Below are 13,064 nucleotides of genomic sequence, written 5' to 3' on the forward strand. Positions count from 1 at the left end.
TACGTGCAATACCTGCCACGTTAAAGGCCACCTTCAGCGTATGTGTAAAAGAAATCAGACTCACTGTGTGGCTGAGGAGATGGTGGATGATCCACTGTTCAGCGAGGAGCAGGTAGAAGATGAGGAGGTGTTGGGACTGTATACGTGCACCGACGATTCGCCCCCAGTGATAGGGGAAGTAAAAATCAACGGCGTCCCAGTGAGTATGGAAGTGGACACGGGCTCGGGTCCGTCGTTGATGAGTCAGAGAACTTTTGATAAACTGTGGATTAACCTCAGCTGCAAGACCCAAGCTGGTCCCGGTCACGGCGAAGCTGCGTACCTACACCAGGGCACTAATACCTGTTCTCGGCAGAGCGGAGGTGCAGGTATCCCACGGGGACGAGACGCACGGTTTATCTTTGTGGGTCATTGCAGGCGATGGGCCGACACTCCTCAGCCGGAGTTGGATGGGGACGGTCCGTGGGAGCTGGGAAGACTTCACCACTCCACAGGCTGCTGCTCCCCGGGGTGCTGCCGTGCCCCGGGTCCCCAGAGAGCAACGCCGACCGAGCTGGAGCTGCAGCCTCAATCCACCCACAGGCAAGCCCCAGGCCCGGATCTCACACAGAGACCCTGCAGCCCCAGCCCCCACAGGCAAGCAGCCCTGCAGAGGTGGGCCTAATGGGGGGGGGGGGGGGGGGGAAAATGAGCCGGCGGGGTGCGAGGGATCCAGGACGGCCGGCGGTTCGGAAGAGCTCCGCCGAGGAGCTGTTAGTGTCGGGCGGCGGCAGCAGCTGGAGGTCGGCGGCCGCATTGGAGGCCGCTACGGAGACCGTGGGGGAGGCGGCAAGTGCGGCCGCTGGAGAGGCCACGACGGCCGCAGGAGAGGCGGCAAGTCAGGTGGCAGCGGAGGGGAGCGGAGGCTGCGACGGCGGAGGGCATCCGGAGCGGCGGAGAAGAAGATGGCGGCGGCATCGTGTCAGAGCAGCAGAGCATCAAAGATGGCGACACCCAAGGAGAAGCCTCGTGGAATCCTCCTGCATCAAAGATGGCGCCTTAAAAAAGAAGTGCACCCAGGAGCCTTAAAAGGGCCTTACCAAGAGGTGGTCCCCACAAAGGACTTCTGTAAGGCAGAGCGAGTCTAAAATGAGCTGTGTTAATGTGAGATAGTGAATTTATAATAAGAATTACTTTTTTAATGCTGAATGGCCACTGTATTTGTGTAAAATAATGGATGAAGTACAATTAATGATAACGGCTAACAAGGAAATCAAGGATCCGTTACCAGTTAATGTACCAGATAATATGTACCATACTAACGCACTGTCTATGCCCACCTGCCTTCTGTTGGACAAGTGTGATGTTATGTAATGTGTGTATTGTTGTCCTGCGTCCTGGTGGGGGGGGGGGGGGGGGGGGAGGTGATGTTATGTAATGATGTGTGTATCGTCCCAGTACCTTAAATGTAATGTAAGCACTATGCCACACCACAGAGGGCGCTGTGGTGGAAAACCCTGGTAGTACCCGCAACAGGTGCTATATAAGGCTGACCAGCTCCAGAGTGCGTCTCAGGTGTGGTGAACAATAAGGACGAAGGTCGCAACAGTTATAGATTTACATCAGACCGTGTGGAGTCAGCGATTTGTGTGCTACATACACCACATTTAGGTCACGGATTTTTTGTTGAACCTCGGCCTTCAGCTGCCTGTACAGCTGCTTTGCTGGTCCCGAGTTGGGTTGCTGCTTAAGTTCAGAAATGCCTTGCGCTTGTGGCTTACTAGTTCCTGGATCTCCTGGTCATTTTCGTCAATCCAGTCTTGGCGTTTCCTGGTTGAGTGACTGAGCATCTCTTCGCAGGCACTGGCTATGGAGGCCTTGAGGGCAGACAAGGCGCTATGGGAACTCTGCGTCTCGGGGTCATCGATGGTCACCAGGTTGATAGTGAGGAGCTGGCTGTATAGGGCTTTCTTAACTGGGTCTTTGAATGCCCCAGCATTAATTTTTCTGCAGCAAGGTTTCTGTTGCCGTCGCTGCTTTGGGGCTATATAGATGTTAAAGACGGAGCGGATTAAGCGGTGGTCCGTCCAGCAGTCGTTGGCTCCTGTCATGGCGCGGGTAATGCGTACGTCCTTGTGTTCCCTCGCTCAGATGATGACGTAGTCGAGCAGGTGTCAGTGTTTGGAGCGAGGGTGTTGCCACGATGCCTTGTACTTGTCCCTCTGAAGGAACAAGGTGTTGGTGATGACAAGGTCATGTTCTAGGCATTTCGTCAGGAGCAGAGTACCACTGGAGTTGGTTTTCCCTACCCGCTCTCTGCCGATCACACCTCCCCAGAGGTCTGTGTCCTTACTGACTCTTGAAGTAGCCGAGGAGGATCAGTTTGTTGTCTGTAGGGACTCGGGACAGGGATTCTTCGAGGCTGGAGTAGAATTCCTCTTTGGTCACATCTGTTGCATCAAGTGTTGGGGCGTACACGCTGATAACTGTGGCGCACTGGTTCCGGGCTAGGGCGAGTCGGAGAGTCATGAGACGTTCGCTTATCCCGCAGGGTGTGTCTGTGAGATGGCCCACCAGCTCATTCTTGGTGAAGCCATCTCCATCGAGGCGGTGTTCTTCTTCTGGTTTACCTTTCCAGAAGAAGGTGTAAACACCATCTTGCTCTTTGAGCTGGCCTTCCCCTGCAAATTGGGTCTCACTTAGGGTGGCGATGTCGACATCGAAGCATCTGAGTTCCTGGGCAACGATAGCAGTGAGACGTTCCGGTCTGTCACTGTTGGGGTTGTCCATGAGGGTCCTGATGTTCCAGGACCCGGACTTCATTTTGAAGGGTGGAAGATGCTTGTGCGCGAGTTCTTTTAACGTGGGGTGGCCATTGCACACTAGCTTAGCAGAGCAAGGTCTTGGTCCAGTGGCAAGGTGACTGGAGACCAGGGTCTACTGTACTGGTCGAGCTGCCTATGGCAAGTTGCGAGCCAGAAGCTCAGTGCTGAGCAGTGCCTTTTGGTGAGATGGAGAGAGATCCGAGGTGTGGAGTGGAGGAGAGAGAGATTTGAGGCAATGCTTCCCTCTCCCAGATGTTAGCTCCAGGCTGTGGGCAGGCATTGGGATGGCCAGAGATCCATTTCGTGGAAGGAGGAGAGGTCAGAGAGGTTGCTGCCACTGCACTCACCACGTGCTCCGCAGCTGTGTGGGACCAGCGGCCGGGCATCACCAGAGCTGGAGGGGGAGGCAGGGGGGTGGCCAGGACATCCATCAATTTCAATATACTAACAACTTGTATTCATAGCACCTTTAACAGTGAAACGTTCCAAGACGTTTCACAGGAGTATTATGATATTTTTTTTAAAATTTTGACACTGAGCTGCATAAGGAGAAATTAGAGCAGGGTTTGGTCAAAGAGGTAGGTTTTAAGGAGCATCCTAAAGGAGGAAGAGAGGTAGAGAGGCGAAGGGGTTTAGGCAGGGAGTTCCAGAGCTTGGGGCCTAAACAACAGAAGGCATGGCCACCAATGGTTGAGCGATTTTAATCAGGGATGCTCAAGAGGGCAGAATTAGGAGGAGCGCAGACATCTTGTGGGGCTGGAGGAGATTAGAGAGATAGGGAGGGGCGAGGCCATGGAGGGATTTGAGAACAAGGATGAAAATTTTAAGATCAAGGCATTGCTTAACCGGGAGCCAACGTAGGTCAGCGAGCACAGAGGTGATGGGTGAGTGAGACTTGGTGTGAAATAGGACATGGGCAGCCGAGTTTTGGATCACCTCAAGTTTACGTAGGGTACCAATTTACAAATGCCATGTCCCAAGAAAAGATAATCTCAGAATCGAAAGTGTCAGCTGTGGCTCAGTTGCTAACATTCTCGCCTCAGAGTCAGAAGGTTGTATGTTCAAGTCCCACTCTCAAAAATCTAGGCCGACACAAGTGCAGTGCTGAGGAAGTTGCAGCACTGTTGGAGGTGCCGTCTTTCAGGTGAGACATTAAACCGAGGCCCCGTCCACCACCAGAGCGGTTGAATTCTCCCTGGTGTACTGGCCAATATTTATCCCTCAAATCAACATTACTAAAAAAAAAACAGATTATCTGGTCATTATCACATTGCTGTTTGTGGGAGCTTGCTGTGCGCAAATCGGCTGCCGCGTTTCCTACATTACAACAGTGACTACACTTTAAAAGTCATTCATTGGCTCTAAAGCGCTTTGGGACATCCTGAAGGCATGAAAGGCCCTATAAAATGCAAGCCTTAGCTTTTCCTCGAGTGGCAGAAACATTGGACTTAAATTCTGATCCAGCTGTTCCACTGGCAGAAGTGCGACAAGGCTGAGCCCAAGTCTGCCCATGTTGGGAGCTCCAGATCCTTTGCATACCAGGGCAATGACAGCTTGCACCTTTTAATGGAACATCAGCATCGCCAGCGATCAACAACCATCAGTAAAATGGGAACGGCCGCATGACGGTCCTACAGAGGGTCAGAGGGGAGGAGGCCCAGGGAGTGTCCATCCATAAAATAAACTCTATCTTTAGCTCCCAATTGAGTCAGTCAAGCAACTTTTTTTTGTGGGGTTGGGGGGGGGGGGGGCGGGCGGAGAGAAGGTGTTTGATACCCTGTGGGATTGATTACCTTGGCTGCAAGAACTCTGGAGCCTTTCCTGGGCCTCGGTGGAACTCACGCCAGCTGTCAGCTGGTGAGGATTTCACCGAGGCCTTCGAAGGCCATACTGAGCAGAATTCCTGGGAACACACCCAGATACGCACGGCACCTTGATTTAGGCAGGCTAATGACTGAACAGGCTGGGGTCTTGTCTCAAAGTGATGGCTGAGGGGGTGACCTAATAGGCCTTTAAAATTATGAAGAGGCTTGATTGGGTACACGTAGAGAAGATATTTCCACTTGTGAGGGAGTAGGGGTTATAAATCTAAGACAGACAGTGAATTTAAATCAGATCAGCCATGATCTTATTGAATGGAGGAGCAGACTCAAGGAGCTACTCCTGCTCCTATTTCTAACAGAGTGACTATCTGTCCTAACTCACGCTTCTGCGCATACGTCGGAACTGGCCCTGAACACGAACACCATGTTGCCTGCTGAGTCCTGAACTGGGGGAGGCGGGGGGGAAGAGAAGAGAGAGAGCGCGAGCGGGGCGAGAGGAGAGAGAAACACGAGAGGAGAGAGAAACACGAGAGGAGAGAGAGAGAGAGAGAGAGAGAGAGAGAGAGAGAGATGAGACCCCCTTGATACCCACGCTCAACATCATTGGAGTGGATGAAATCCAGAAGTCATGACACTGACACTTCATACCCAATAAACCGTTAACAATCTGCACACAATGCTCCATCTATGAGGGGTGGGGGGTTGTAAGGTAATGTACTTGTGCTGGGGTAAGGAGGGATATTGGCTGGGGGTGGGATGTTCTTGTGCTGGGGTAAGGAGGGATTTTGGCTGGGGGTGGGATGTACTTGTGCTGGGGTAAGGGACTTCGGCTGGGGGAGGGATGTGTCCTTTCTGACTTCTGAAGTCCAAATGGATCATGTTACAATGTGCAAAGCTAGGCTGGGTGGTTCTATTTACACATTCCAGAGAAATGTCAGGGTGTGGCTTATCTTACAAGGGGACCAATCAGCAATAGGTCATGTGATAATGGAAAGCCAAACAGAGAAATGGCTGCAATTCAGTTAGTACAAATAAATGCATCCTATTTCATATTATGTTCTAAATCCAATACGCAACTCAGGAGAAACTTCTTTACCCGGAGTGGAGAGAATGTGGAACTCGTTCCCATATCGAGTAGTTGAGGCGAATAGCATAGATGCATTTAAGGGGAATCTAGATAAATATGAGGGAGAAAGGAATATGCTGATAGAATTAGAAGAAGTAGGGTGGGGAGGAGGCTCGTGTGGAGCATAAACACTGACATGGACTATTTGGGCCCAAATGGCCTGTTTCTGTTTTTATGTAATGTTCACCCTCTTGCACTCTACAGCTGAAAATGGCTCAGTTGTAACAGAGTGGAATCCTGGTAGAACTAGCTTCTGTGTGGGTTTCAGAACTTTCTTTCAACTGATCTGCCAAGTTTCCACCCAAGGCCGCATTGGAATTTTGGGCGCATTATTATATAATTTTTCAGGAAGAGCAATGACCTAAAGTTCAGATGACGAAACTCACTCTTCCCTGCATCAATCATATTTATTTCACTGCCCTGTTGTGCATTTCCTAATGCTACTTTGATTCGAGTTACCATTTTACTAGCCTGCCTGAAGTTATTCAATGTTTAGGTCTAGTGTGGTGTCCTCTCCCTCCAATTGTAACTGGTCGAATTGGTGATCCGACTGAGGTCTTTAAAATGTTAAACGCATTCAATAGGGTAGATACAGAGAAACTATTTCCTCTGATGGGGGAAAATTAAGTACGAGGTGTCATAATCTTAAAATTAGAGCTCAGCCATTCAGGAGCAAAATCGGAAAGCATTTCTTTAAATAAAGGTAGTAGAAACCTGGAATTCTCTCCCCAAAATAATGTGAGCGCTGAGATAATTGGAGAATTCAAGATCGTGATAGATAGATCTCTGTTAGCTAATGGTGTCAAGGGATATGGAGCAAAAGGCGGGTAAATGGAGTTGAAGAGATTAGCTATGAGCTGATAGAATAGGCCCGAGTGGCTGAATGGCCTCCTCTTGTGCCTATTTCTGGTCTGGCTCCATGGCTGATCACATGCTGACAAATACACATAAAAAGGTCACAACAGTCAGATTAAAACTATTTATTGAGAAAACCCAAATGAAGGATCAGGATAACGAGGCAGGACACCAAAAAACTTGGGGAAAAAAAGTAAGACACAAGATTTTTATTTAAATTCATTCACAGGATGTTGACATCGCTGACAAGGTGGGAGGAATACCAGAGATTAGTCACTCCATAGTTATGAATTCTTGGGATGCCGTTCGCATAGATTTTTAAGCAGTATTGGCTTCAGCACAGAGAAAAGGCAATGGGTGGGTAGAAGAATATGCAAGAGTATTTATACTCTTCCACTCTAGGTTCAGAATGATCACTACTGCCACTAACAGCACCAACGTTAAAATAGCACTGCTCATGTAACAGAACCTTTCGGCGCTTTACAATAGGGTTAAACGGTTCTCTACCAGGAAGTAAAGGAAATTAATGAAAGGTAGACAAAAGGGCATGGTCGAGGAGATTGTGGGATATTTTTTTTTTTAAAGGCAGAGAGAGACAAAGCGAGTTGAAGCAGTTTTGGAGGTATTCCCAAGGACATGGGTGCGATTGTTGAAGGGTTAGCCTTAAAATGGTTGAAAGAAAATGAAATGGAGTTTAATAAAAATGGCAATGAATGAAGTCACTACAGATCACTCACTACTAAATTAAGAAATTAATGCTCTTATGAAAAGTTTTTTTCAATTTTACGGACAGAAAACGATCGCAATGGGCAATGTAGAACAAGGACTGATTACACCGTTACCTGATTATTATTTCTTTGTGTGTGTGCATAAAGTGCAGCACACGGCTGTATGATACTGTAACTTGAAGAAATATACTCACTCATTTCCATGTACTCTGGAGTCAGACCAGCAAATGGCTCCAAGTTGTAGTCAGATTCATATTGCTGGGGAGTCTTGCAATTGCTTTCGGTTTCCAATTTGGCCTCTCTCTTTGCCTTTATATATCGTATTAGCTTCTTCAGTTTTCTGAAATATAAAAAGGGAGAAGAGTTCTATTATTAACACTTGCACATATCTGTCGAAACCAGATAGAAGATGCAACAGCGTGGCATGCTGGTGCCTCAAAGAAGATAGGAAGTAGCCCATTACCTCCCACGTGTACATATAATTTGTCAGGATGCGAGGGACAGTGGCTAGGTGGTATTTATTGCTCATCCCTAGTTGCTTGCCAGGCCACTTCAGAGGGCATCAAGAGTCAACCAGTGTAGGTCTGGAATCATGTGTAGGGGAGTTATCCCCAGTGTAGAGCAGAGCTGGCAGGAGTGGCAGCTTCCCTTACCCGAGGGATATTAACCAGTTAGATTTTTATGACAAAATGGTAGCTTTTCTGCCTCTCCTGTTGTAATGTAGGAAACACAGTAGCCAATTTGCGCACTGCAAGCTCCCATAAACAGCAATGTGATAATGACCAGATAATCTGTCTTAGTGATGTTGGTTGAGGGATAAATATTGGCCAGGACACCAGGGATAACTCCCCTGGCTCTTAGAAATAGTGTCATGGGATCTTTTACGTCCACCTGAGAGAGCAGATGGGGCCTCGATTTAACATCTCATCCGAAAGACGTCACCTTGGACAGTGCAATGCTCCCTCAGCACTGCACTGGAGTGTCAGCTTTGATTTTTGGGCTCAAGTTTCCGGAGTGGGACTTGAACCAACAACCTTCTGACTCAGAGGCGAGTGTACTACCCACTGAGCCACAGCTGACACTGACAAAGAAGCTGAGACTTGGTATAACTTCTTGGGATGGTGTATGGGCTGGGGGAGGGGGTTGTGAAGGAGAAACAGCAAGTCTTTGACTTTTCCTCACTTGACTTCATATAGTTGACTGAAAAGTTGCATTGAAAAAGATCTGACCATTGCATTTGTAGAGGGATGCTGTGACGTAGGAAGATCTCCAAGTTGATTGTGTATTTTGTTTGTACACAATGATAAATAAAATACACAACATGGATCGAGTAAAACTGTATTTTATAGTTGAATCTGTACATGTGCCCAGTAGAAGAATAGATAATCAATCTTTTATGTAGTGATGACTATAATGTATGCACCTGAGTATACTCACAGGTTTGTAAAGCTGTTGCATTGTGGGTAGCTTAGCCAGTCATGTGATGTTCCTAAGACTCAATAAAACCCCAGTCAGTTGGGTCTAAGTCATCCATGATGAGGTATGCAGTTGTGAGCCTAGTGGATGAACTAGTAGTGTGTAGTATGATTGTTACACCTTTGTTAATAAACCAACCAGTTCGTAATAGCAATGAGTTGTTATGAATTCTTAAGCAAAGAGCCCATGAAGCAAATACATTTCAGTGACTGAGTTGAGGAAAATTATTTTTGCCTCAAATGATTACATCTTAAATACTGGAAGTAGAATTATCTATCCTGCATCATTAGAGAGGTGAAAATATTTAAAAGTTTTAAAATGTATATATTCAACATTTCATCTTACAGTATAATGATTAATATAGGGTAAATAAATTAATTTATCCGGGCAATAAAGTCAGGAAACCGAAAACTATTTACATCTGAAACAGCCTTTAGAAGCAACTGGAGTAGAGCCAACTATACCATTTGGGAACTGCAATCTCAAATTACTGAACCCTCACATGAATACTGTAACAAAGGGTCTTCTTAACCTCGAGTGTGTGCGTGTTTGTGAAACTCTCTTCTCATTGCTCCTGGGGCCTGCTAAATTTAGCTGCTCGATTTATGATGTTGCAAGATTTTTCCTGGTCAGAGAATCTGGTTTACTTTCCTCTTAACAATCTGCTTTCAAATATGTAAATATAATTGATGATTTATACAGGTTTCAAATACTCCCGAGTCACTTTTGCCTGTAGCACTTAAAATGATGCTGGAAAGTTCATTCAAGGTTTCAGCATCGGAATTGTGGTCTCGTCTGCTTTCCATACTTGCGGAAAAAGAGACAATGGACACAAGTCAAGAGCAACTGAACACAAATCAATATTCAGTCATTTTATTCTAAGTGACATGTACTTATAAAAGGGAACTGCATCAGATCCAAACAGTTTAAACAAAATTACCAGCTTAAGTTATAATAGGCCCAATTTTAACTCTGCCCAACCAATGGGAATGCGGCAGGCTTGGATTGATATAGCGCCTTTCACAATCACCGGATGTCTCAAAGTGCGTTACAGCCAATGAATTACTTTTGGAGTGTAGTCACTGATGTAATGCAGGAAATGCGGCAGCCAATTTGCGCACAAGTAAGTTCCGACAAACAGCAATGTAATAATGACCAAATAATCTGTTTTTTTTTGTAATGCTGATTGAGGGCTAAATATTGGCCAGGACACCGGGGTAACTCCCCTGTTCTTCTTCGAAATAGTACCATGGGATCGTTTACGTCCACCCGAGAGGGCAGACGGGGCCTCGGTTTAACGTCTCATCCGAAAGACAGCAATTCCGACAATGCAGTGCTCCCTCAGCATTGCATTGGAGTGTCAGCCTAGATTTTTTGTGCTCAAGTCCCTGGAGTGGGGACTTGATCCCACAACCTTCTAACTCAGATGCGATATTGCTACCCACTGAGCCACAGTTGACACTTAATGCTGTGTTACCGAAGCATACCCGCCTGCCGCCATCTTAACCGTGCACTTGTGAGTCGAACAAGGTGCCCACGACCGGCAGGAAGACGCCTTATGAACACATATAAATCAGGATCCTGTGATGCAATTAGGATCCCAACTCCTTTTAATGCAAAATCACAGAAGCCCCACCCAGAGTCCAAACCGTCAGTAAAGTTTTAGCGGAATGGTCTGAGTCACAGACGTAGTATTTAAAAGGATCCTCACCTGCAGGCAATTGGATCGTCCGATCTATTGTGCTATTTGGATTGCCAGGAGAGTTTACAGCTTCTGGATTGCTTCTTTCTCGCTTTTATTTTGCTTTACTTGCCTTCGGTAAGCTTTATCTGCTCACCGTGTGTAATGTATGTACCTGAGAGTATACTCACAGGTTTGTAGAGCTGTTGCATTGTGAGTGGCTTAGCCAGTCACGTGATGTTTATAAGACTCAATAAAACCCCAGTCAGTTGGGTCTAGGTCATAAATAAGGTATGCAGTTGTAAATCTAGGGATGAACTGGTAATGTGTAGTGTGATTGTTAAACCTTTGTTTATAAACCAAGTTATTAATAGCAATGTGTTGCTATGAATTCTTAAGTAAAGAACCCATGAAACAAATACACTACACCATGGGTGCTCCTATTGCTAGTTTCATTTGGATGGAGAAGCAGGTGGATAAAGAGCAGCAGCAGCCACCTCGGTAACCAACCTCAGCTGGGCCCATTTGAAGGCCACAGGTGGAGGGGGCTGCTCGCAGGAGGCCTTGCCAACCAGAGGCCGAGGCATTTTCATGGGATTAATCCAAGGAGCAGTGCGCGAGGAGGCTGTGCTTCCTTAGACAAGCTGTCGCAGCCTCCTACCACAGGGCCTGCTGCCTGTTGGACGGGGGGCTGTGCTTTGCCAGTAGCTGCCAAAGTCAGCACAGAACTCAATTTCCTTGCCACTGGCTCCCTTCAGTCTACTACAGGGGGACGTCACCAGTATCTCCCAGTCTGGAGTGCATGGCTGCATTAAGCAGGCCACTGACACACTGTTCGTTGGGGCTAACCTTCTCCATTGACCTCAACAGTCAATGCCAGAGCACTCTGGGTTTTGCAACAGTGGCTAGCTTCCCTTCGGGTCCATGGTGTCACTGACTGCACACAGTCTGCCAACAGGATGGGTGATGCCCATCAGGAAAGGATGAAAAGTCTTTTGAAAAGGGAAGGCTGAGGGGCGACCTAATAGAGGTCTTTAAAATTATGAACGGTTTTGATACAGTAGACACGGAGAATATTTCCACTTGTGGGAAAGAGCAAAACTAGTCACCAAGATATCAAAAAAAGAATTCAGAAGAAACTTCTTTACACAGAGCGCGGTGCGAATGTGGAACTCGCTACCAGAGGGAGTGGTTGAAGCTAAAAAGTATAGATACATTTAAGGGGAGGCTGGATAAGCATATGAGGGAGAAGGGAATAGAGGGTTATGCTGATAGATGAGGAAAGACAGGAGGAGGCGCGAGTGGAGCATAAACATCGGCATGGACTGGTTGGGCCAAATGGCCTGTTTCTGTGCTGTACAGTCTATATCATTCTATGTAACCATGGCACCCGAACACAACCCAGCAACATTCGTGAATAGGAAAAGTTAACACTCCATTAATGTCCAGGTATGCCCTGATCAGAGATAGGATCATGCAAGTACCCAGGCAGCTGTCGTGATGTGTTTATCCCATGACAGTATACCACCATTCCAATATTCCACCCTTCCAGGAAAGGAAGGAAGGAAGACTTGCATTTATATAGTGCCTTTCATGACCATCAGACGTCCCAAATAACTTTAGAACCAATTAAGTACTTTTTGAAGTATAGTCTCTGCTCTAATGTAGGAAGATTGGAAGTGGACTCATCCACACTTTCAGCCAGCGACTGAAACTACTTGGCAGGCTTTCCTGGTATAAGTGCCTGTGTGAGGCAGGCAGTTTTCTGTTCAAGCCCTGAAGTCCTCATCTCTGTCCTGCTCAGCAGGGCTGGGAGACGACCTCGCCCTCTGGCTATCTCTGCCACCAGTATCTACTTCTGCTCACGCGTGCTGTGCAATTTACCATGTGTACAGTCAGCATCTAACTCAGGCAAAGTGCCAATGTCTGTGCTGGTGCTTGGGAGAGAGGGAGTGCATGATGGTGCATTTTCAGTGGACTGTCCTCCTCTGTGGTGTCTTCTTTAGGAGGCTCTTACTGCTGAAGAGGACCTAATAGAAAGAGAAAGGGAGAAGAGTTAGGATGGCACTGAGAAGCTGGATATTAGAACGTAACAGTCTTAAGAAGGCAGTTTCAAGAAGTGAAGCTTGCTGAATAGCTGCTGTGGTGTAATGAGGGGTTGCAATGCAAAAACCTGCTCCGGTAAGCCCCGCCTTCCCTGATGCACATGGCTGTGCCTGGACCATTGATGTCCAGGGCTTCTTGCTTCACTTGAGTGAGGATACTCTGCTCATGGTCTTGGTCCTCTCTTTCTCATTATACACAGTTTATAAGAACATAAGGAATATGCTCGGTCCCTTCATCTAGGTCATTAATATAGATTGTAAATAGCTGAGGCCGCAGCACTGATCCTTACAGCACCCCACTGGTTACAGCCTGCCAACCTGAAAAAGACCGGTTTATCCTTATTGTGTTTTCTGTCCATTAACCAATCCTTTATCCATTCTAATACATTACCTCCAATCCCATGAACCCTTCTCTTGTGTAATAACCTCTTATGTGGCACTTTAGCACATGACTTTTGGGAATCTA

General features: G+C 47.0%; 1 protein-coding gene across 1 annotated transcript in view; it reads right to left on the minus strand.

Annotated features, from left to right (window-relative positions):
- The window catches only part of ano1a (anoctamin 1, calcium activated chloride channel a), a 379,673-nt gene that overhangs the window by 62,220 nt on the left and 304,389 nt on the right, over positions 1 to 13,064 (minus strand). Inside the window, exon 21 of the mRNA XM_070899592.1 lies at positions 7,531 to 7,676. Within this exon, the coding sequence (XP_070755693.1) occupies positions 7,531 to 7,676 (146 nt within the window). The remainder of the gene's footprint in view (positions 1 to 7,530; positions 7,677 to 13,064) is intronic.

This window comes from Pristiophorus japonicus, chromosome 14, assembly GCF_044704955.1.
Source record: "Pristiophorus japonicus isolate sPriJap1 chromosome 14, sPriJap1.hap1, whole genome shotgun sequence".
In the NCBI taxonomy this organism is placed as follows: Eukaryota; Metazoa; Chordata; class Chondrichthyes; family Pristiophoridae; genus Pristiophorus; species Pristiophorus japonicus.